Below are 23875 nucleotides of genomic sequence, written 5' to 3'. Positions count from 1 at the left end.
CAGAGTTGTGCAAGCTTCGTTGAGAACGACTCGTCAGTGACAGGCACAGAACTCTTCTCGACCGGAATGTCGTATGTAGTCGAGATCGGGAAAGAAAAAACCCGTGCGGTCGTCCAGAACAAGGTTGAGTCCGGTGACGTTCGGCTCTAGCCGGAGGGACGCTTTTATGGTTCCCCTCTGGAATTATCGGGACGCTTTTATGGTTCCCCTCTGGAATTATCGGTACTGGCTGATTTTGACGACTGGGATGCTCACAACAGTTCAAATCCACGATAGAGCGGCCTACTGTATTCTTGATGTAGCAAAAAAGTGTACTGATTGAGACGGATATGACTGAGTTTTTCTCTGAGCTCGAATTTCTTGTGTCAGAATTGAGTGACTGGTTACTAAAGGTGAACATCTTCACAGTAGTGGGGACCCGTGTCCATTGCTCCGCGCTAACAATACTTCAAAGTTGTGCAGCACAGTTGTCTCCTTTCTCATTAATCGATGGTGAAAGCGCAGCAAGACTCGCAATTCAAGCGTGGGGTGTACGGCGTAGTTGGATTCTCTGCAATTCCTTAGGCTGGAAAGCCCGGAACAAGAAACCCGCTTCAAATGCCCTGTAAATGATCCCAATTTCTGTTGTTCATCTCTTTACAGCAAGCGGTCAGCCGTCTCTGCTGTGGTAACTGACTTGTCTATCCGCACAGCTCCCTCTGTCTTGTTCGCAGAGCAATCAAGCCCGTACGGCAAAGGGGCCCACCCGCTGGTCGCACCGAGCCACAACAACCCTAGGTCTGCAGCTCAGGCTGACACTGGCGCCAGATTTGGGGCTTACGCCTTGGTGGCTCGGAACCATTTAACTGGTTGACGAACACCAAGGCTTTGAGGCAGCGGTTTTCTTCAGTTGCAACGCATGCAAATGAGAAAATGTGGTCGCTTTGATTGAATGCTTAGGGATGGTGGTGTTGATTGCAAAGCTCTAGTGTAACTGGTAGAAGGGTCCTTATACCAAAAGGGGCTTGACTTCTGTACGAACAAGACAAAGGGGCTGTTCAAATAGACAAGTCAGTGATGGGGGGTAAGTTACCGCGCACGGACCGCAGCTCAGTTGTCTGACCGACTTCCCTCCCCAAAGTTTGACGCGGCAGAAAAAAAAGAGAGGTCCTGTCGACAGTCGCATCTCCGACAGGTTCAGGAATTCGGATCCAACGCCCTTTCCCCGCGACCCCAGGGCTGACAACACCGGAACCATGGATATCCACCGGTGCCGCTTCATCCGTCATCCTGCCTCGGCCATCAATGCCATCGCATTCACACACTCCTCGGTCCCTCCCTCGTCGTCGCACAAGCGCCACATCGCGAAACAGATTCAAGTCCGCCTCGCCATCGGGAGAGCCAATGGCGACATTGAGATTTGGAACCCGCTCCAGGGTAACTGGCATCAGGAACTTGTCATCCCCGGCGGTAAGGACCGGAGCGTCGATGGCCTGGTCTGGGTCACGGAGCCCGACGAGGAGATGGCCGACGGCAAGACCATTTTCGGCAGGTCGCGCCTCTTCAGTATCGGCTATACAACCACAATCACCGAGTGGGATTTGGAGAAGGCCAGGGCGAAGAAGCATGCGAGCGGCCAGCACGGAGAGATATGGTGCCTCGGCGTCCAGCCGCTCCCCAGCAAGGGCGCCGCCGCTTCTAGCAGTCGAAAACTCGTCGCCGGTACCGTCGATGGCAACCTGGTCCTGTACTCAATTGAAGATGGCGACTTAAGATTTCAGAGAACTTGTTTCCGCACACCGTCCAAAAAGATCAAGTTCGTCAGCATCGCCTTCCAGTCCCACAATGTCGTCGTCGTCGGCTGCTCAAACAGCACCATCTGCGCCTACGATATTCGAAACGGCACGCTGCTGAGACAGATGACTCTCGGAACCGACATATCCGGCGGATCCAAGAATATCATTGTGTGGGCTGTCAAGTGTCTGCCTAACGGCGACATCGTATCTGGAGATTCGACTGGCCAGGTGTGCATTTGGGACGGCAAGACTTACACCCAGGCCCAACGGATTCAGAGCCATTCCCAAGATGTCTTGTGTCTCTCTGTCAGTTCAGATGGCTCCAAAATTGTTTCCGGAGGAATGGACCGACGGACGGCCATCTACGAGCCTATTGCTGGGCAAAGCGGCCGTTGGTCAAAAGCGTTCCATCGCCGCTATCACCAGCATGACGTCAAGGCAATGGCCTCCTTCGAGTCCAAAGGGATGAGCGTTGTTGTGTCTGGCGGTACGTCCGATATATTCCATTGTTGCCTGTTAAGCTAATCATTTTTTCCGAAGGCTCCGACGCAAGTCCAGTGGTCCTGCCGTTGCGCGCTGCGGGCAAAGAGCATCATCGAACGCTCCCACATCTTCCGCAAAATGCCCCTCTGCACAGCGCCCCCAAGGCACGCTTCATTCTCAGCTGGTGGGAAAACGAGATTAGGATCTGGCATCTCCTCAGCCCCGCCCAGCAACTGCTAGACGACCCCCAAGCTGCTCTTAGCTTGCGCAAGAACAGAAAGCTTCTTGCCCAGGTTTTGGTGAAAGGAGACTCTCACATATCCTCGGCTGCGATCAGCGAAGACGGCACCCTCCTTGTTGCCTCAACCGCTACAGGTATCAAGGTGTTTCAGCTCGATTTCACAAGGGGAGAGCACATCGAGCAGCTCCAAATCAGGAGAGTGGACATATCAACAGCAGGCGTCGCGGCTACCAAGGTCCAGATATCGCCGGATGCACAATGGATATCTTGGGTCGAGGAAGGGAGTAGGGTCATGATTGCCAGGGTGTGCACTACAGAATCCGCGGCCGGCATCTCGTACACAGTTTCCCAACCCTTCAAATTGCACCGACTCCGGCGTCAGATACCCAAGCACATTCTTCTCGGCGGCCTGGGATCCTATGACCGGAACATTACGCAGATGACTTTCTCGCCTGACAGCAAACTGCTCGGCGTGGCCGACTTGGCGGGGTACATCGACACTTGGGTCTTACGCGGCCCCGGCGAGGGAGTGGACGGTGCGAGTGGCGAGGATGACGACGGCGCGACGAGCGAATCCACGAGTGATTCGTCAGACGAGGAAAACGAGGATGTGGCGGGCGAGCGCTGGGTCCGGAATCCCAACGCCGCCCTCCTGCCCAAGCTCGGGGCCGCGCCCGTTGTGCTGTCCTTCCCTAAGACCCAGCGGGAAGATGGCGACTATGACCTGCTGGCCATCACTACGGTAAAGCAAGTCCTCGTCTTCAATCCGCTTCGTGGGGTGCTCTCCGAGTGGTCGCGTCGGAATACGTACCCTAAACTTCCGGTACAATTCCGCGATACCCGTGACCAGATCAAGGGAGTGGTATGGCAGGGTCACCGAGCCTGGATCTACGGCGTTTCGGCCCTGTTCATGTTGGATCTGTCTCAGGACTTCGATCTGGAGGCGGACTCGCCTGAAGGAAGGGACGGGCAAAAACAGGGCACCAAGCGAAAACGCGGCGGGCAGGAGAGCGGCGCGGGCGGAAAGATGGAGAAGCACTCGCTCGTACCCCAGCGAGTCCGGACGGCAGCTGGACCGGACGGGGCGAAATGGGAGGATGTGGAGATGGCCGATGCCGACGATCAAAAGAGTGTTGGCGCGAGCAGCGGGGTCGACGACGATGACGAGGACACGGATGGCGGTGAGCTGCAGCGTCTGAGAGACGAGCAAGGAGCCAACGGGAACGCGCACGAAGCTGGGAAGGAGGGGACAACAACAAGGGCGAAATGGTGGCACAGTTACCAGTTCCGGCCGATACTGGGCCTTGTACCGCTCGAGGCCATGCATGAAGCAACTGTCTTGACGAATGAGGACGTCCCCGCAGGGCCGCCGCCTCTCGAGGTTGCGCTGGTCGAGCGGCCGTTGTCAAGCAATGACCTGCCGGAACGGTATTTTGCAGAGGGCGAGTGGGAGAGGTGAATTCAGCTTGGTCGGGACGGGGAGATTCAGAGGGTGGGGGGCGGCCGGTGAGTCCGCTGGCATCGAGGGTGGGAGGCTCCTGATAGACTGCACTTGCTTCTGCTAGCATGTAGCAGCTGAGCTAAGTCCATGTATGTACGATCTAGGGCGATGTTTGACCCTGAAAGGGCTTGGATCAGAATTTTACCTGTCATGATGGGCTCTTGTTTGAACTTCCTCCTGCCATGGAACAACAACGCCCCGGGAGGGTTTTCCTCGGACGAGATACACCATCTGTCAAAGTCATCGATACCACGAATCACCTTGAGTCAAACTCCCTGTTAAAATAGTGACTGGTGGTACTCCGGCAAGCTCGCCCAGCTGCATACAAAGTTGATGCGGGTGGAGTCATGCAACTGCCTTCATCAGATGACGCGGTCCGGCCTTGTATGATAACCGCTGGCCAGGTTATGGGGGAGAGCCGTATACCGGGCCGGCGGTCATGCTTTCTTCCCAACTCCTGTCAACAGGACACTGGGTTCGGAGGGTACCCTGTTCCCCGATCGGGTGATCTCTCGCCGTCGTTTGTTGCTTGGTATCTGTGGCCTTTCCTCGAGGTCTGAGATCGCATCGGGATTAGGAGAAGATTCTCTGGCCTCGGGATACTGCTATTACCAAGGACATCAAGGAAAATGCCTTCAACGGCAGGCTTCCTTTACCGATATGTCGTCCAGGCGGGGGAAGGGGGGGTGCTTTGGGACTATCACACGACGAGATTGGGGCACTCGAGTGGGCGGTCTGCCAGTCCGCGGCAACATTCGTCGGCCATGTGGCACGGAGGGATTTTGGGTGGAGTAGAGCTGTGTGAGACGCGCGTCGTCGAGGTCTTGTTCTCAATAACTGGTTCGCGGCTGGGGCCGGCAAAGGTTTGCGGCGACACTCGGGTGTTCCAGGGGTTGAAGCCGTAGGCAATGTACCTCCCTCCGGTCGGGTCTATCCACATGCTCAGTGCAAGTATGCTAAAAGCAGATTGGCATTGGTGAGTTGTGACTGTCTATGTGTAGTTCACGCGGAAGGCCTGACGAGGCTGCTGCCCTTGTGTGGAGTGCCTGCGTCCAATATTGAGGTCGAGGGGGGACAGCCGCGTGATACTGGAGGCAATTCGGCTCGAAATCGGTAACTGGAAGGCCAGTAGGTGACCCACGAAGATTGTATGTATCTCCGAATACCGTCAAGTTTGTGTTTCAATTCCGAAGACAAGCCTATTATTCACTGAGTGGTTTGAAGGAGGGAGAGAGATGGAAGAACGGCCAGAAGCGGACCTGGTATCTACGAGTACGGTCCGAACCGGGAAACAGGGAGAGTCAAATATAGATACCGTCTAGAGTAAATGTGATGACTCTGAGCCCACTATTCATTGCATTCCATGAATTCTCCATCGCTATACGGAACGCCACCTACCGGGCTCACGTGCGTCGGCAGGTTCTCACAACATGAAGACCCGGTAGTGGCATGCTCTGCTTAACGAATGTCGAAGTGACTTGAGTGCTGACGACGCAATCTGAGTGATCTCTGGAAGACACTTCGGCTGCTCAACGATTCGGTTTTCCGGCTCTCTATCTCGCGTTGGTCTTATACATACCTAGTCGAAGCGCAAAGCCGGCAATCAATCAACGTGAGCCCCCGGTTCGGCGCAACATGAAGACAGAGTGTGGCCTTGAAATTGACTCGATGACCCTAGTGTCAAGATGCGGCTCCCGAGTTGACAGGATTTGAAGGCAAACGGCCGGCTTGTCAGAGCCGTATCGATGTTGAAAGGTTGGCAGGGCGTTATGAATGATTACGGGACGACCGCTCGACCGCCAATAGACACGTAATCCTCTCGGGCTCGAACGCCACCGTATCCGTACACACCTCAGGAGGCTGCAACTCCAGGGGTACAGTGCTCGAGCAAACATTTTCCAGAGCCTGCTTCCTCTTGCTTGCGAGCCATAACAAAGTGTCTTTGGTACAAGTACAGTTGCGTGTATGAAGGGCCTTCGCCGTTGTCATAAGGCAATTGGGGGGTCATCAACAAGCATAGCACACCTATCCAACTCAGGGTCCCTCGCTGACGAACACAACCCTATTGGCAGCTCGGTGGCAACTCCCAAGGCGTCAGCGGCACATTTGACCTAGATGTTAGAAGGCTTCCATTCGCATGGGTAAAACACCTTTGTGTCAACGCCAAGAGTAGAAGAGCACTCATACCTAGGTACCTTACCTTAGGCTTGTCAGTCGTATTGTACTGTAATAGGGTAACCTTACACAGCAGACATCGGTCCCCGTCGGCCGGGCCATAAGTTAGCCCACGAAAAGGATTAGGAACGAGGCCCATGCGTCCAGAGGTTGAAACTGAGGGTCAGAGTCGCGGTCCATCTGGTTTGCTTATGGTTTCAAGAGCTCTTTTGGTCGGCGGTCTTTCCCCACAATGCCTTCCGGAAGCAAAGGGACAACGCAACGGAGTAAAAAGCCGTAAAAAGCCCAGCCACAGCCATCGCAGATTCAAGGACAAATTTGGCAATCATGGGCCACATCAGCCACGCCTCGTCATTCTCCCCGGGCAGTGGACCCACCATCCACCCGCCTTACGCAACACAGTTCGGTACCTGCACCTTCCGTTCGGACCGCCCCAGGACTGAAGTTCCATTTTCATGCTCTCGAGTCAGTGTTCCTTCCAAAAACGGCTTCAGTCTCTGAATATGGGTAGGTAGAAGACTGAGAAAAATCTCTTCGGCTAGATGAACGGATGCTCACACGACCGTTGTAGGGCAGGCTTTTCGACTTGATGCATCCAGTGGTTCTCGGCCTCCACGTCCCTTGTGGATTGATCGGTCGGCTGAAAAGGTCGATGAGGCGGAGAACCATGTGTGGATCCTCCATTTGTGGCGGAGGGACCCGAAACCAGTCCTGACCAATCATCCCGAGACGACGCGCGTCTCCTCTGTTCCCTCCCCACCTCTTGGGCCCTCCAGGCGCTCTTTCCCGACCAGAGAAACGTCTCCTCGTTGCCTGCACCCCTCCGTTCCAAGAGATACGATTACGTCTGCTTCTCGCACGACGAGTGGCGACGGCGTCCCAGGCGGGCAAAAAGACAAATGATTTTTTGGAATTAATGAACAAGACTCGATCAACGGCAGCATTCGAGCTGCCAACCCTCTCTCATGACACATGCTGTCTGGTACTTCGGCCACGCAACCTTTCTATCCATTGCCCTGTGGCCAGGGGACGCCGGGGACGGCTGCGCAACCTTCCACACGCCCTCCCCAGGGCCTGAACCTTGCACATCCCCCACCCGCGTGCATACCCTATTCTTCGCCCCCCTTGTCTGCTGCCGGCCCGCCTCTATCCTTTGCTCGTTCTTCCCTCATCTTCACAGTGCCGCCAGCCCAACCCATCCCAGGCTTACCCGAGAGCTTGACCCCTCCAGTTGTCAATCGTCTCGAATTGCGCCCGCTCGATTCGGAGGGTCGAGGCGCTTGCCTGTCGACAGCGAGGTTCTTGGGCTGCCATTCAGAGGGCGGGAGCAGAGGATTGGTCTAAACCACTCGCAGCACCTCGGCTTGTCATCCGCGACGTTGCGTGGCCAGCCCATGTTTCGCAATCAGGTGTCCACCTGACGACGACGCACACGACTGTCTTCAGCCTGGGAACAAGACAAACGACAAGGACAACAAAACCCCCTGACCTTTTTGGCGGCATTTGAAGACGATTCAGCCGCCTCAACGGCGGACCCGACCACTGCCCGCCAGCGCACAACAGGACGATGGATGCGAATAGGAGTGATGGTCCTCCAGGCGGAGGACAGTACGGCGATGAATGGGCTCACGATTTGAGGGTGCAGTTTGAGCAACTTCTCCGGACAAAGCGATTAACCGAGCTTCAAACTCGATCTCGCCAAGGGTCTCCTGCGCCCACGGTCAGCGCCTCGTCTGGGAAATTGCCAGATGCGCAGTCATCCGACCGCGCCAGGCGAGGGACATCGGATATGCAAACGCCGCCGCCATACTCCGTCGCCCGAAACCTTCCCATGGTTCCGACTCCGCCGGCGCCCGATGACCGCGAGTCAACCAAATTCAGGAACCTGCTGATATCTCTATCCGCGACGCCGACCAAGTACGAGAACCCCGGCCTGCTCGACGAAGCCCTGCAAGCGCTCCCGCTGGACAGGTTATACAGTGAGGCCGAGGAGGAGAGCCAGGTGCTTCGAGCCCAGGCCGAAAGCATGGGGGATGGGCGCAAACCGGAATGGGGCTACCAGGACTGTCTCGTACGGGCCTTGCTCAGGTGAGTCCCTCTGTGTTGCCACTGGTTGACGATTGGCGGTGCCAAGCTTACTCCCTTTCTCTGCGCTCAACAGGTGGTTCAAGAACGAATTCTTCACTTGGGTCAACAATCCGCAGTGCCCGGTCTGCTTTTCGCCGACGATTGCGCAGGGCATGACACAGCCGACACCCGAAGAAAAGGCATGCGGCGCTCTGCGCGTCGAACTCTACCGTTGCTCGAATCCCAGCTGCAAGGCATATGAACGCTTTCCCCGGTACAGCGATGTTTGGCGCCTCATGCAGACCCGTCGCGGGCGATGCGGCGAGTGGGCAAACTGCTTCAGCATGCTCTGTCGGGCAATCGGTGCCCGCGTCCGCTGGGTATGGAATGCCGAGGACCATGTCTGGACCGAGGTCTATTCGGTTCACCAGGAGCGGTGGATACACGTGGATGCCTGCGAAGAGGCCTGGGACAACCCTAGGTTGTACACCGAGGGGTGGGGCAAGAAAATGTCGTACTGCATCGCCTTTTCCTACGACGGCGCGACCGATGTGACCAGGCGCTACGTGCGCAAGCCCGAGTATTACAACGAACGCAACCGGTGCCCAGAAGAGGTCTTGCTCTACATCATGCAGGAGATCAAACACCTACGTCGGGCCAACCTGGATAAGCAGACGCGCTTTCAGCTCGAGAAGGAGGACACGAGAGAAGATAAGGAGCTACGCAGTTACGTGGTCGCTTCAATCACGCAAGCCGTGACTCAACTTGTGCCGACACCCACCGCCGGTCCGAGCGCTAGCACCCCGGCGAGGCGAGGCGGAACCTCGTCTGGCGACGATACCAAGGTTCCCGTATCTGCCGATCTACCCGGCCGACAGAGCGGCAACGCTGAATGGGTGGCTGCGCGCGGAGAGAACGGCAGGCGCAACCAAGGCTTCCCCCCTCCTCATCAAGGCCCACCATTCCCCTGAGCCCACCGTACTTCAGCTCTGCGACCAGCTGCTGTTCTCTTAGCATCGGTAGGAAGCGTCGGGTCGTCCTCGCAACGGATTCGCTATTTTTATTCAGCATGATACCCACCGTTGCCGGGATTGGCTCGACTGCTAGTGGTGTTCGTGCTGGCGAGGCATGAGCTCGCCAAAATCGGGCCTCACACGCCTTTGGATTCTCATTCCTGGCAGCCATGCGCACTACAACGAGCCGTCACCGCGACGGGCTGTCACAGCCATTCGGCGTCTAATCCCTTTATGTTTAATGCTACATACCTCGTCGTCCTCGGCGCCCGATGCAACGTCCCAGCAACCGATCCTCAGCCAGATTCACCACACCATATATCACGCACCTTCCGGTCTGTATACGCACAGCCATTTCCTTTGTTATCAGCCTCATCCTGGCCGTCGTTGTACATACCATCATCATCGTCACATCATTGTTTGGAGTAGGCCGGCGACGCTTGGATCATGAGAGCAGCTTCGAGCGCGGAGGTGGGGCATTGTCACGGTTGCATCTTCTTTCTGTGCTGCGAGGGATGGCTTGGGTGTTGAAGCCTCCATCAAGCCCGGTCGTGGCGGCGTTCTGGAAGGGCCAGGAGGCCTTGAAATTATGTTGCATGATGCCTATGAAAGCATCCACCTTTGTCTACCATGGGAAGTATGAAAGCTGGGTGAGGATTTCTCAAAACGTGATTCATGCCTGACGATTTCGGATGCCATATGAAAATGACTGTGACTGTGTACCTGAAAGGGTACTTCGCAACATGGCATCGTCATGCACGTTGACTTTAATAGAAAACTAGGTTAGATTTGATTCCTCGGGGCCAAACGAGGACTTAGCGCTGCCGTGGTCCCGTGAGCAATTGCCCCAACGGTGGGTCACCTACCAAGGTAATTGAGGCATTGGTTGATGTGGTACCCTCTATTTCGTGTCTAAATCTTGAACTGCTCGCTCGAAGTTGTTCAGTTGCAAATTCATCGAGCTTCTGCATGAATTCGTTATCAGCCTCCGCCCAGCCCCCCGAGTTTGCCGCCTCAGCACGGAATATGGGTAACAACAATGCAGCACGAGGTGATCAAAACGATGAATATTGCCTATAGCGGCAGTTCGACAGGAAAGAGACTTTACATAATTGTTCGTAGATTAGAATGGATGTTCATTAATCTATGAGTATATGACGAGCAGTGTACAATGATACAACATACAACGTCACTGCCTGGCAGCCCAAGCCTTGACCCGAGCTACCTTATCCGGGGCCATGGCAAACACTCAGCAGACTCCATGTCATCGACGAGATCAAAGAAGCGTACTGATACCATACAGAGGTCACCGCCCAAGAGCATAAGAGTGGCCGGGAAAACAGCAGAAAAGCGCGGCATAAGTTCTTGCCCTTTCTTCTCTTTCTTGTGGCTCCCCTTATCACAGCCCGTTCCAACAAGAGCCAACAAGCGAGGCAGCGTAATTGCACATCTATTGCCGCTCTGCACCCAAACAGACCATTCAAATCTGCTTACCTGGCGCTACAAGTGAACGATGCCGCCCGTATCAACGATCGAGGCCCATATCAATGCCCGTATGGGCGTAACAAGAAAGGAACCCGTCCCTGTTGCCGACAAAGTTGTCTGTCATACACGCCAGCTGGGTCAGCAATTAAGCCTCACAAGACCCATTTGGCCGGAGACTCGGACTCGGAGGAGGGGAGGCTTTGGGCGCGAAACGCAACGTACTCAAGTTGATGTACGCGACCTGCGGGTCTTTGCCGCTGCATTTGCAGTGAAGAACCAGTCGCTCAACCCAGCAGCAGGACTTCTGGTGGTTTCCGCTGCAAAGAGTAGGTAGAGCATGAGGCCCTGGGTTAGCGGATCTGGAAGTTCCCACGGGCGAACGTGAAGCGTCCTTGTCCCGAGGTACCACTGCCTAGCAAGTTCGTAGGCGTACGCGATGCATTGGTTCAGATCGATCCCGTCTTCGACTTGCGACGTGTCTTCCCGTCGAGCATGTCGTAATAACACGCCATGGGCGGCGCTGGTAATGAGGAGGGCAAAACGTACGTACTTTAGGTACTGCCTGACGCTTCAGATGCCCCCCTTTGGGTGGCGGCCAACTCGGGGAGCAGGGCGAGGCCCCTGGACAGAAGGACCGAGAGCTTCATGGCGCCAGCTCGTTAAGTTTTGAGAGAGAGTGGAGTGAAGCTCAGCACAGGGAAGGATGTGTGTATCTATCTGTGTGTGTGTATGCTGCGTGCGCGTGTGTGGTTGTGGTGCTGATAAACGCTGGATTTCATATATGTGTCCGGCATCAGTCCCCAGGCATCCAACTCGACTGGAAAGCACTCTACTCGGCTCAGTATTGACATGTGGAAAAGGACCAAGTAGAAGAGCAATATGTAGACTCCTTCAATTCAAATATAGTTAGCACTAGGTAACACACGGTCATATCAGGATGGGACAGGATGGTTTGTGAATGACGAGTAGTCCTGTTTCCACTGCGGGTCGGCCATCTCTGAGAATGTGAGTGATCAAGTACATACATTGTTTCGTATAGCTGGATCTGAAACGTCAATTCCTTATGTCCGGCGGTCACAAGCTCCAGGAGTCTCTTCTTCCATTGTAAACTTGGAAGAAAAGCACCAAGCATGCAACATTGGAGACTCGGACGGACAGAGCTTGTAAGACTGAACTCTCCGACGATCCCGGACTCTCTCAAGTTATCACTCATTGAGCCTTCCCTCGACAATGTGGGCTGGATTCTGTAGCGTCAACATAGTCCTACTTGTACGTATTCAACATCCTAACCAGTCGACGACTGAGTTTCGCGGGGAATTCAAGCCATCGACCTTCCATTATAGATGAAATGTGACCAGAAGTGAATACAGCCTAGTCTGCAAGAGCCGAACAGCTCGAGGACACCAGCCACTCACTATCTCCCCGCTCGCAAATTCAAACTGTTCAAGGGCCCTTGAGATGTTGATTGCTCAAGTTGTTGGCCGTCGGCTCCCGTCGAACCATTCCACATCGAACTGCGCCTGTCCTCTGAGTCGGATATATAGTTACCGCTCCTGTCCTTCCAAGTCGATCATGTTCATGACCCCCTCATCGATATGAGTCGCTCGTTTTCTGTGTGCCTGGTCACAGGCTTCAGGTCCCCCTGAGCCACTAATCATCTTTACGCTCATGGAGGACCAGTTTGGTCCCCTAATCAACTTAATAGAAATCAACCGGCAGTGATGGTATACCATTTTGTTATACGACCTGAATCGCCACATTCACGCATTGTCAGGAGTTGATTCTAGTTCCTCAAGTTTGAATCCCGTCCTGGCATGAACCCGGTTAACACAGGTGACTACCACACCAGCACAGCTGCAGACAACAAATTCGGGAATCGATTTACTACGGAGCTACCCCGTCTTGATCTCACCTTGATCTTCATCTCGGTTCAGATGATATTTGCCATGGCAGCCATGCCAACCGACATTCGCCATGTTAGCGAGTCTTTGCCACCGTTTTCTCCTGCCAAAGCGAAGCCGAAGCAAGGGATACGGCGAATGGACGACGCTAACACTCAATGAAGCCGTAATCCGCAGATCGCGCAGTCCTATCGAGATTTGTCATGCAGCCACCCTCGAGCTGGGTTCCCGCCGAGCGCCACAAGCCAGGTTTTCGGACTGGAGCACAGCAGCCGGTTGGGCACATGCAAAGCAATACTTGTGTCTGTTATTGAATGAATGGTTATTGCTTCCAGCAGTGCCTGGCGCTTGACAACGTCATCACAAACATCAGACTGTCAATGGGGAACTGACCGGATCTACAAAGGCAATTGATGAATCTCGCTAACGTTCAAAAGGTGGGCGGATCTACGCCGAGTCGAGGGCGCTTCCAGCCGAAATTACGGCGGCGCACGCACGCCCCCATGTCGGGTGCAGTGGCTTTCCCCGGATCGGAAGAACGAGGCCGGGGTCGGAAAGCATGACCCGGAAGAGGACAGCCAGATTCCGTTGATTGCGAACACAAGTGTTCCCAATATCAGGGGTTCGGGATTGTCATCAATTCAAAGAGGGAGCTGTGCAGGTGGCAGCGCCAACAAAGGCCCCGCCCAGAAAGGAACCATACCTGATATAGAGGGAGAATTGTGCGTATCCGGTCCTTCGGCTCCTCTCTGAGAAGGGCTCAATGGTGGCCTTTTCGCTCTCCAAGAGTTCCGCTACCCTGCATTTGATGCAGGCCCGGAAATCATACCCGTTACAGCGGCCGGGGGCAGCGAAACCTCGCGCCCAAAATAGAGGTTCGATTGTTGGCATCAATTCGCGATGGAACAACCTGCGCCTTGCGGGTGCAGCAGCAGTGTGATCCGCCAAGCCCGCCATCACGCGTTAAGTGCGCGCAGGGACGGCGTGATTGGCTGACTGCGCGTAGGCCTCGGTATTTTGTTCGTTGAGGTTCGTTTCGACTTGCATGATCTCCTGGAGACTCAGCTGCGCTCTTTCGTTCCCCAGAGACTGGGTTGGGCGGTTGCAGCGCTGGAGGCCTGCTGTCCATGGTCATTGATTGGAAAAGATGCGGCCTGCAGTTGGATTGACGCCAACTGTTTGGAGATTCTGAAGCGAGCTCACCGGGTCGAATGGGTGGGTTGGGTTCCTTTGACGTTCTGCCGGGACTCGATGTTCGCTTTCAGAATTTTACTTCGTGCGCCCGTTCTTATCACAGTGCCTGGTTCTTATTCGAGGGGAAGAGTCCTGATCTCTGGCCCAGTGATTACTACCGCCGGCGACTCGGCCGCTAATGGAGACAGCTTCCAACTGATGAGGCAGGGCTGTTATCAGCGTCAGTTACCGCTGCGAGGCAGGGAGGCAGTTGACAGGATATGGTTTTAGGTTTTGTCATGGCATATCCGTACGAGAAAGCGTCTCATTGTTCAAAGGCTGGCATGGGTGCTAAGGCTGATTTGATGTTGTGCATGCGTCTGTCAAGGCCGAGGCTGCGCTGGCCATAAGTCATGGGGCGGAGTTAATGCTGCAGGCTGAGTCTGGGGGCTTCGTCTTGAAACCAATGCCTTTGGAAATCCGGTTCTAGTTGCCGGTGCGTCTCTCCAGTAACTGATCGAGGCTTTGATGTTGGAAGTCTCCTGGGAGCTCATTGCAGATCCCACCTCCGATGATGCTAAAGCACGGTGGTACTCCGTAAGGTACTTTTCGAAGCTGCCTTCCAGCACCTTGCCTCCCAAATTTTTGTGCCTCGCAGCACACTGCATGGAAGAGGCCCGCAACCGAGTGATAAAAATGGGAACCCCCCAAAACACGTCCCGCCACGTCTTCGCGTGGTATGTTATAAGAATAATCTATCACCGATGGCCGTTCGTTTTCTGCAACCAAAGCCGTTGATGGCTGCCGTCTGGGCACTTGAATTCCGAGCGAATGCGACAACCAGCGGGACCGACGACCGACGCTCAACGTGGAGGACAACAAGGCCGGGACTGGAAGCTCGAACCTGACCAAAACCGCAGAGGTTCTGGTGGTATGAGCGGTGTGTCGCTAGACAGTGATGTTCATGAAAGGTTCTGGTCTGGTTCGGCTTCCGGGTTCGCGGCCTTCGCGTTTTCGAGGTCCCAGTCAGCCTGGGATTTCCAGTCGCCGGCCGGCCGGGCCTTCCGAGACAGACGGAGGTGGAGTGGTATGAGCCCCGCCGGGTCCGGAGTGGCCGCCTGCTAACCCTAAGGACGTGTTGATGAACTGAGAAGAGTGCGGTCACGGTTGCGATGTGCTGGCGACAGCCTGTGGTGCGCGGCTCATTTCTTTGAAACATCGGCGGGTTCAGACTGGCTAGGTTGACCCAAATCCATTCCCGAAGGCTGGGCTTCCCCACCGCAACGGGCCAAAAGTCTCACTGCTGTTACTCGGCTCAAGCAGTTGCTGTGGGGAAACGAAGATGGAAACCGAAAGATTCTCTGAACGGTCCCGTTTGTGTGCGGCAGTCAAGCCGAACATGGCAAGTTGACGAGCCGCCAGGGTCTCCGCGGTATCCGTCCTGGGGTTCAGCGTTTTGGACTCGCGTTACGCCCCGGCAATTCTCCTTGTGGTCGGGAGATGCAACGACGGCAGAGGGTATGGCCGTGCGCTGGGGAGCGATGTGCCGATCTGCGTGCGCCAAGGGGTTACATGCAGTCTTGGAATTAGATGAAGACTGTCTGAGAGAATACTTCTGGTGTAGTCATCTTTCCTAGAGGTCTTTCTGAAGTGTCACATCTCTTTTCTCTCGGCCGTCGGCCCATGCTGCTGCAGGGCCCTCGTCCTGGTCAATTGTCTATCCAGGTATGGATAAGCGTCCGCTTAAGAGCCGGGAAAGGGGCCGCGAAACCGCTCAACAAGAAGTTGGTCATGAAGGGTCTGTGCTGGGTCTCTGAGTCTTCGCCTGCCGTTGCAGGAAAGAGACGCGGTCTCATGTCCATTGAAACCGGGAAAGATGGTGCAGGATCCAAACAGCTGAGTTGGCGAGTACTCGCTGATGAATGAATGAATGAATGAATGGGTTTTTGCTCGTGTCAATCAGACGCATGGGTCTGTGGACAGAAACGGTCGAGCAAACGGTCCGGATCCAGTCATTTGCGGGTCTCTCAACTTCATGAGGAGAGTCAGTGAGGTTGCATTCTCGTGATTTTTTGACCAAGTGTGGATCTTTCCGTAGCGTTGAACGCCAGTGACGCTCCTCTGCTCCTTCCCATTTCGGGAAAGGCGGGCCAATTCTCAGCCTCATGTGGCACGATGCTAAAGGCGCACTATCTCAGCCTTACCACTGCTGCACAGCTGCAGCCCGGCTTCGGCAGGTGTTCTGGAAGCCACCTTTGGCATCCCGAGACTCCGCAATCTCAATTTTGGGTTGTTAAACTTCGAACGTCGGTGTCCAGGCCCCTTTGCGAAGTGCAATCCACGACTGTTAAGAATTAAGCAGATGAGGCAATCTTTTCTTTCTTGCAAACACAGACAACGTGATGGAGACGTGATGCTGTTCTGTGCAAGCTCTTCCTAGATGTCGGCTGCTGTCATGACCCCTGCTACGATGAAAATGGAGCAAGCGGCCGCCCTGGAGGACTTTGCATGCTTCCAATCACAGGCTCGACAAAGAAAAGAACAGCAGCTTTCTGACATATACTTCGCTCCAAAAGTGGATGGGAAGCTCAAGTCTCGGACCTGCCGCAAAAGTTTTGCCAGCCTCTTCTCTGCTTCTGGTGCAAGTCGGCCCTGGTTGTGGAGGTGGTGAGAGGGGTTGATGGAGCAACTGTGGACAGAGAGGCAAACGGGCTGGCCTAAAAGCCAGCAGGGACTGGCTTCACGGCAAGTTGACCGCCTCCATCACTGATCTGCCGATGCCGCGCTAGAATGAAGCAATCGCGCAACCATCCGGCATTCATCATGTAGGGCGAGACCTCCCGTTGAAGCCGGTGCTCGTGGTAGTCTGGCCGACTTGAACGGTCGGCTTGAAGGCCCGCTCCGGAGAACGCCGGCATCGTTTTGGGCTGCCGTCATTGCGGAGTGCATCTCCACAAACAATGAGAACTTTTGCAGCAGCCTTTGGAAACCATCAGAACGTCTCAGCGCGTTCAAGTGACTGTGATCGATCACCAGCGGATGCCTTCCACAGCGCTCCGTTTGCCTCTCGAACCTTGCACAGGAGACGTCGAGCTCGGTCCCGGTCAGCCACCATGCACCACGGGCAAGCTGAATCCGGTAATGTTACCGTACGGGACCGGCGGTTATTGGTCCCGAATAGATAGCTACCCTCCTTGGTGTGCTGACTTAGGCACGGTGTACAAATCTGGTTTCATCTGAGCGTTCTCACGGCCGAGGTATTGGCTCTGCCGGTTTTCAGATGCGGGATTTCAAGACAGCTCAACTCGAGCCGCTGCGGGAGGATGGAAGTTGAAGAAATTGGCTTGCTTATTTTGAGCTCTCAGACTTATACGTGAGCGCTAAAAGGGGTCCGCCGCTGCAACTTTCTGGCTTCGTTATTCCGCCGCTCATATCTTGAGCTGCCCGTGAAGTGGCGTAGTGTAAGCCAAGATAGGTCTCTTATCGACATTCTATTGCTGCCACCGATGTTGGGAGAGCGCGTTCGAGTTTCTCACTGTTTTCCCCCTTCTGTCTGAGGTCTGAGTCGATGGAGGTGGCTGACCGACAACATGTCTCAAGCATGTCACATATTAGATAAAAATGAGTCCCCAGGACGCAGGCAGAGCTGGCAGCTTTCTGCATGTATAAAGCAGACTGGAAGTTTCCGCGGGATGCTCCTTTACCGAGAGCCCAAAGCCCATTCGCCAGCCTGGCCCGTTTAACTGCTCCAGAGAAGTGTTGTTGTGGCTGGGGACGAGGGGACGGCTTGCGGAAGGTAAAGGCCATGCCGGACCTCAAAACACTCGGTTCCAACCTGATCATCATTGATGAAATTGACGGTGGCACAACGCTGAGGCAGCGACCCGTGCCCGTTCGACTATCAAAAAGCTATGTCCCACGGCATACGGCACCAATCAATCAAATATCGAATGCCAGAGACGGAGTCACACGGGAGTTCAGCTGAAATTGAATGACGCCGCCACGACATGGCAAACATCAAGAGCGAGATGCGGTCCAAATCAGTGGCTGCCAAGATTGAGAAGGTCCGGGGTGGGGGCTTGGGATGGAGTTTTATTCAGTAAGGTATCTCAAGCAAGGAAAACGATCTCGCGATTTTGCTCGCATCTGCGTTGCATCGGCCAGGTATGGATGACATTGTTATTGATTTGGCTGGTGCCGGCTGTCGCGGTCCCTGACGGGACTTCTCTGGGCGCTCGACGGCCGCTTCACTGGATTGGACAAGTCCGTCTTTGACACGCATGTTGGATTCATCAATTCCCTTCAGTCGTGCAGCAACGCGTCCTCCGTCGCTCATTGGTTGCCTAGCCCGCCAAACCTCCACCGATTATTCATATTGGTAAGGTATTCGCTCAAGGCACCACAGCCTTTCGAGCTGCTGACCGGGAAAACGTGAGGAAGAGCAACAATGACCAGTGGTCTTCTGCTCTTGCTGTATCTCAGAAATCCCATTGTTTCCGTGGTGGTCTAGTCATCTGGTTGCCTCAGTTATTCTCTTTTTGAATGGGCGAGCTTCGCATGCCTTATGTGTCTGAAGGCACAGAAGCCAGCCAGCCCTGCCTTGAGAGCGGGTCTTTAGTTTGCATCTCACTGGCCCTATGCAGCCCATTAAACGCGAACACGCCAAGCAATGATGAGACGCGCAACAGCACATAGGGTAACAGATATTGGAACTGATGGGACATGTAAAAACCCAGACGGTAGGGTCAAATGGCACTCCGGAGCAAATTATGCCCGCATTGACTACCTCAGTGGATAGTGAATGAAACGCTCCAGGCAGACCAGCCCGGGCGTCGGGCTCTCAGTATCTTAGTACCCTCACCGCAGCTTACCTACAAAGGCGATCCAACCCCACAATTTGCTAGTGTCGACAATGTCCTGATGCTGCTTCCACAATTCGGTCTTCTTGTTCAAAAGGGAAAAGCTTGGAGATTCTGACGTAAGGCCAGGGACAGAGGAACCCAATTCATGTCCGGCGGTCATGCATTGGCGCTGCTCTTTGGATGACAAAATTGTTGGCTATGAGTTGCGATTCGCAGCAGAAGAAAGGAGGAAGCCAATCAGTCTCGGATTACCTGCAGCTGGCCTTATGCATCCTCCACTCCGCCATTCAATTCAGCCAAATGCCGTCCCTGTCCGCTGGGATCTGTGACCCGGCTGTCTCGGTTGATTGAGCATCCAATGTAACAGGCTATGACGAGAGGCTTGTGGCATGGCCTCCTCAGTGGCTGCCATGATGGAGGCCCCGACGGTGAGGCCCGGCGGTGACACGGAACCGCACTGAGTGCAACAACAAAACAAATCGCTTCTGCAGCAAGATCATAACTCTGCAGAGAGATCCGCCATATACGGAGTCTTTAGGCTCGACTCATTGTGCAGAGAGGCCCATTGTTGCGATGTGCGGAATCCCGTCTTGCCTTGCCCGTTTGCACATTCGAAGCCTCAACAACGCAATTATGCGAGCCTGCGGACGCAAGTGTGGAGAGTTCCAAGAATCATGACCTCGCAATAAGCCGAATGAGAATCGCGCCAATTCCGGACGTTCGACACCAAATACCTAACCGTGACACGCAGTTGCGTGAATGGTGACGGGATTGAGAGTGTCAAAAGCCCTGCACGCTGGACCAAAGCAGCCGCGAATCCCTGCCGTCGTCCACCTGGCCGAATGTCGCAGTCGAGCGACAAAGTCCACTCAATTCCGCCGTCGCCCACCAGCTTCAGCCCGTCAGGAGCACACTCTCCTGGCCGTGCCTGGACGAGCGAGACGAGTTACAGCCTCCACACCCCACTGGCACTAAAGCTACCGCTAATGTGAGAACCGAAGTGTAGCCAAGGAAAGACTGTCCTGAGGTGCATAAACAGAGTCAATCGAAGTGACGTGCAATACAGTGGTGCACACTTCGTTGCATCGCAAGGCGGCCAGCCATGTAGCCAAGCAACCGGCTCTCTTCGAGACGCGTACCTTGATTCCAGGTTGTTTGTTCGACCACCTTAGTGTAGGTGAGATATTTCAGGTGAGAGGCTTGAATTGCATGAGGAAAGCCATTCAGAGGAACCTGAGCTGCTCCTGATCAGACCGTACTCCCGTCTGTTGCATCTCGCGACAAGCGGAGCGCCACGATTGGGCGTCGCTCCTTCCTCCTTAGCTGGTTTTGGGACGCCTGTTGCGCAACGGAGGTGGGGGAAGGAATCGATTACGGAGCCCAGGACCTTGCGAGAGCAGCGGCCGAAGTGGCTCTTGGCAGCAAGCAGATTGCTGAGCTGCCTGGGTGGCCTGGCTTCTGCCCCTGCAAAGGACGTGTGGCCCTGCACTCGCACTCGGGCCAGGGCAGGAATGGTACCCGTGGATCTCCTCAGTACGCGGTCGGTGCTGCAAGCTGCTTGGTGCTCAGAGCAGCGCTCCTCCTGGTCGCGAGTTGGGGGCCCTGTCTTAAATCGGCCGTTAACCAATCTCTGCGCTCCTTTTCCACTCCCCTTTCCTTTCCTCCATCCTCCTCCTCCGACCTGAACAAATATCTATCTCCTCCTCTCCTTCCCTTTTTCTTCTCCTCCATCCGCAACCAGTCGTTTCCTCCCCCGCACCGTCCCTTCCAAACATAATCCCAAGGAGGGAAGGAGGAGATTTAGACTCTGGGGCCCGACAAGCTTAGCTCACCCAGCCCGTATAGGACACGGCCGGACTGGTGCGTGCAATCGAGCGGGAAAGACATAAGGAAGTAGCTGGAATTGGGAATCTCAACGTTCCTGCATTTTTAGCTTTTCCGACCCTCTCGAAGCTCCACCCTGCGTCCCTGGTTTTCCAGGCTCTCGGTCAAGACATTCTTCGGTTCGACCACGAGGAATCCTGCACTCTGCCCGGCTGCTCCCCTCGTTCCCCAGCCTCGCTCGTTTCTGGACCTCACCCTCGACGCTCAAGTCCTGTTCGAGCGAAGTAGGCGGTGTTGGCAATCGACGGATTCTCAATATTTTTTTACGGGGAATCCCGTCGTTTCCCACCAGGCAACGGTTTTTTTTTCGACAATCCACCACCGATCCACGAGCCCACAAGCGACTCGCGGTCATCTACATGATCCCAATCGGTGCATAAGCCCTTCATCTGGCCTTTGCCGAGGCTTTGAGAGTGAAGGTACGTTTTCCGAGGCTCTCGACTCACAATTTCCGAGAACCCAATTTTCCTTGTCCGTCTTACTCGCCCTGGCGCTGCCCCTGATGTCATCAATTCAGGCACAAGCTCCGCGTGTGGACAGAAATGCTGAACGGTGTTCGTCGCTCCCTTTTGCAGATACATGCCGCTCGGGTGCTGCCTGCAATCCCCGGCATCTTGCACCCTCAGGCCTAATCGACCGGCGATCCATTGACAGCTCGGCCGTGGGACACGTTAGCTCGTTGCTCCCACCCAGCGTCAGGAATTGTGTCATTTTGCGTCGGTCTTTTTTCGACGGCCCCGCAAACCGTGGCAGTAAGGGATCCCGCCTGTTCTTCACAACCCCTTCCCGCGCCGCGAGCCTCTCCGGATTTCGTTCGTGCCGGCTCGAGTCTCCACCGGCCAGGTCGGTCAAATCACAACCAGTGTCCAGCTGCTGCCCATGGATGGAGTGGATCTCGGAGAGCGGGCCGCTCTGCAGTTGCATCGAGTCCGGCCGAGCTGAAGAAATGGATTGTGCTGACACGCTTGATACTGCAGCATCCCTCGGTCGACACAATTCATTACCGTCCGGTCCCCCCGAGAAACTCGATTCATTTTTCTCAACATCAAGTCGGCGTTTTTCAGCCACAGTCACTCCTTTCGGTACTTCTAATTCAACACACTCTTTAATACTCTAATACTAGTCATCTTATCGTTCGACGTCTCACTCTTTGACTCGAGCGGCCTATCCTAATACCGCCATCGGATTCCTGGAGGACTCGGAACAACGCATCCAGAGCGTCTCGGAGCTCTTCAGTCAAGATGGCGTCCTCGGGTTACCCAAGCGACGGCAGCTATTTCGTCGAGTCCGACGAGTGCACTCAGCGCATGACGATGCGTGATGCTGCCAAGATGCTTGCCCGGAACAGGCAAGAGATGATCGCCAACGAGCTCTCAAGGCTGGCCTCTGACGAGTATCTGGAGGACATCATGCAGCACATGCGTCACATGGAGGTACGGGAAATGACTTGGCCGCGGGTTGCAGATAGGAGTTGGGATTGTGTTTGGAAATGGCTGACCACGTTGCCGTGTTTGCGTTTAGGACGAAACACTACCGGATGCCAACCTAATCGACATGCAGCGCGAGATCCAGTGGTTTATGCGGCCGTATCTCATCGATTTCTTGATCGAGGCTCATTCCGCCTTCTCCCTCCTTCCCGAGACGCTCTTTCTCACCGTCAATCTGTTGGATCGGTACTGCTCGAAACGGGTGGTGTACAAGCAGCACTACCAGTTGGTAGGCTGTGCTGCCCTTCTCATTGCCGCCAAGTACGGAGATAAGAAGGACCGCGTGCCCCAGATCAACGAGCTAAACAACATGTGCTGCGGACTCTACGATGCGGGCATGTTCACGCAAATGGAGATGCACGTTCTCAACACGTTGGACTGGAACATTGGACACCCAACCGTCGACTTCTTCACCCAGCTGGTGGTGGCTGAGGAGCGGGATAGCATGGAAGTGGAGCACATGGCGGCGTACATCTGCGAGATTGCCCTCTACCACCGCGACTTTGTGTCGACGAAGCCCTCGGTCATGGCAAGGGCATCTCTCGCTCTGGCTCGCGCCATTTTGGGCAAGCCCGAAGTCAACGACGGCGAGTGGGATCACTCCGACAACGTGACGCTGCTCACGCTGTCACAACATCTGCACCAGCCATCGGTCACCCTGGCGAGGAAATACTCCAGCCAATACTACTCGAGGGTGTCGACCAAGCTTGCCGACTTCCTCGCGCAGCAGGCCGCGATTGCGCGGAGAGGAGTGGTACCCTCGCCCCCCTCGGAGACAAGCATGGCGAACAAGGCGGTCGACGTGTACAGCACGCCCCACAAGGGACTCGGCGCTGTGCCTGGTGTTGCCGACGGCTACATGACGCCTCCTATCACTCCAGACGGCTCATGCTTCGGTCACAACAACGCGATGATTAAGGACTACCAAGTGCCACCTCGGTGCCCGGTCACTCCGACGCCTCATCCGACCCATGCGCCGTCGTATTCCCAATCACAATCACACGTGCCGCACCAGCAACACATGGCCGGGCCATCCTACTTTGGCGGCAGCGCATCTCAGATGTCGTACTGAGCCCTGCCGACAGTGGGACTCCGGTTTGTGGTTCGCCGACGACTGCTTCAGTTATCGCTCCATTTCGGGCACTTTCCTCAAGGAAGTAGACCCATTTGTTTTTTTCCATTCCAGTTTCTTCAGGGCATCTTGAAATATACCACCTTGGAAGACAAAAGATTGCATCATCTGGCTCTTCTCTGCACGGGATCATTTAGCGACATGGCATTAGCGTTTGATTTGCAAGATTTCCTTTTTTTTCCTCCCGACTTCACTTCTTCTGGGACATTCAGGCGCGGCTGCGCCAGGGGGGTGTGAGGACCAAATGATGTCCTCGGGCCATATCCACCGATTCGCGACAGCCATGTTAATCTTACTATCAGCAACGAAACTCTGACAAAAAAACGGAGGAGAAGCCGTGACATCGATCCATCCCGGTGTGGAGCAGACGCCAGACTTCTCGGCAACTCCGGACACTGGCGCTCTCCCGCAACAATTGAAGGATTTGATAGCGGAACGGAGAAAAACGACGATATTGATTGGAATTGGAAGGCAAACAAACAAGATTGGCACAGACATGTGAGGTTGTGGGATACCCAGACGGTTGATGGCAGGGAAGGAAAGCACAGTGGGACAGGACGGGAGAAGCAACCGAAATGATTCCTCATCATTGGAAACCCCAGTTGCTATTGCCGGCAGCACCTGCAGGGCTAGCAACCCATTGTGGACAGTGCAAGGCATTGCTGGCGAGGCATGAGATTGCTGGCCAGGCAGAGG

At 55.0% G+C, this 23875-nt stretch overlaps 7 protein-coding genes across 7 annotated transcripts; 5 read left to right on the top strand and 2 right to left on the bottom strand.

The window, feature by feature from the left end:
- The first annotated feature begins 1095 nt into the window (after nucleotides 1-1095).
- On the top strand, nucleotides 1096-4335 carry N657DRAFT_587392 (WD40 repeat-like protein). Its single transcript, XM_062789816.1, has 2 exons — nucleotides 1096-2262; nucleotides 2316-4335. Exons 1-2 carry the CDS (start codon nucleotides 1236-1238, stop codon nucleotides 3956-3958), a joined length of 2670 nt encoding a protein of 889 aa, XP_062653214.1. The 5' UTR covers nucleotides 1096-1235; the 3' UTR covers nucleotides 3959-4335.
- Nucleotides 4336-7019: 2684 nt separating this feature from the next.
- Nucleotides 7020-7910, top strand: N657DRAFT_74832 (uncharacterized protein). The gene has a single exon (XM_062797528.1). It carries the CDS (start codon nucleotides 7141-7143, stop codon nucleotides 7594-7596), a length of 456 nt encoding a protein of 151 aa, XP_062653213.1. The 5' UTR covers nucleotides 7020-7140; the 3' UTR covers nucleotides 7597-7910.
- N657DRAFT_561168 (peptide-N4-(N-acetyl-beta-glucosaminyl)asparagine amidase) lies at nucleotides 7743-9213 on the top strand (the record flags this gene model as incomplete). Its single annotated transcript, XM_062788041.1, has 2 exons — nucleotides 7743-8263; nucleotides 8337-9213. 2 exons carry the CDS (start codon nucleotides 7743-7745, stop codon nucleotides 9211-9213), a joined length of 1398 nt encoding a protein of 465 aa, XP_062653212.1.
- A 157-nt stretch (nucleotides 9214-9370) lies between these two features.
- Nucleotides 9371-10164, top strand: N657DRAFT_74649 (uncharacterized protein). Its single transcript, XM_062797527.1, has one exon. The coding sequence runs from the start codon at nucleotides 9528-9530 to the stop codon at nucleotides 9936-9938; it is 411 nt and encodes a 136-aa protein (XP_062653211.1). The 5' UTR covers nucleotides 9371-9527; the 3' UTR covers nucleotides 9939-10164.
- Nucleotides 10165-13135: 2971 nt separating this feature from the next.
- Nucleotides 13136-13745, bottom strand: N657DRAFT_74251 (uncharacterized protein). Its single transcript, XM_062797526.1, has one exon. It carries the CDS (start codon nucleotides 13596-13598, stop codon nucleotides 13278-13280), a length of 321 nt encoding a protein of 106 aa, XP_062653210.1. The 5' UTR covers nucleotides 13599-13745; the 3' UTR covers nucleotides 13136-13277.
- Nucleotides 13746-21231: 7486 nt separating this feature from the next.
- Nucleotides 21232-21553, bottom strand: N657DRAFT_640062 (uncharacterized protein; the record flags this gene model as incomplete). Its single annotated transcript, XM_062791898.1, has 1 exon — nucleotides 21232-21553. A coding segment is annotated over exon 1 (253 nt), but the record flags the coding sequence as incomplete, so codon positions are not given.
- A 248-nt stretch (nucleotides 21554-21801) lies between these two features.
- N657DRAFT_561658 (uncharacterized protein) lies at nucleotides 21802-23119 on the top strand (the record flags this gene model as incomplete). Its single annotated transcript, XM_062788070.1, has 2 exons — nucleotides 21802-21993; nucleotides 22082-23119. 2 exons carry the CDS (start codon nucleotides 21802-21804, stop codon nucleotides 23117-23119), a joined length of 1230 nt encoding a protein of 409 aa, XP_062653208.1.
- Nucleotides 23120-23875: the final 756 nt, after the last annotated feature.

This window comes from Parathielavia appendiculata (genome assembly GCF_033297405.1).
Source record: "Parathielavia appendiculata strain CBS 731.68 unplaced genomic scaffold N657scaffold_1, whole genome shotgun sequence".
Taxonomy (NCBI): Eukaryota; Fungi; Ascomycota; class Sordariomycetes; order Sordariales; family Chaetomiaceae; genus Parathielavia; species Parathielavia appendiculata.
This window is presented reverse-complemented; position numbering and strand designations above follow the sequence as displayed.

Excerpts from the sequence above, each read along its gene's own strand:
- N657DRAFT_587392 (XM_062789816.1), top strand. The coding sequence starts at position 1,236 with ATGGATATCCACCGGTGCCGCTTCATCCGTCATCCTGCCTCGGCCATC. Across the intron at positions 2,263-2,315 it reads GAGCGTTGTTGTGTCTGGCG|GCTCCGACGCAAGTCCAGTG; the intron begins GTACGTCCGATA and ends TTTTTTCCGAAG.
- N657DRAFT_74832 (XM_062797528.1), top strand. The coding sequence starts at position 7,141 with ATGACACATGCTGTCTGGTACTTCGGCCACGCAACCTTTCTATCCATT.
- N657DRAFT_74649 (XM_062797527.1), top strand. The coding sequence starts at position 9,528 with ATGCAACGTCCCAGCAACCGATCCTCAGCCAGATTCACCACACCATAT.
- N657DRAFT_74251 (XM_062797526.1), bottom strand. The coding sequence starts at position 13,598 with ATGGCGGGCTTGGCGGATCACACTGCTGCTGCACCCGCAAGGCGCAGG.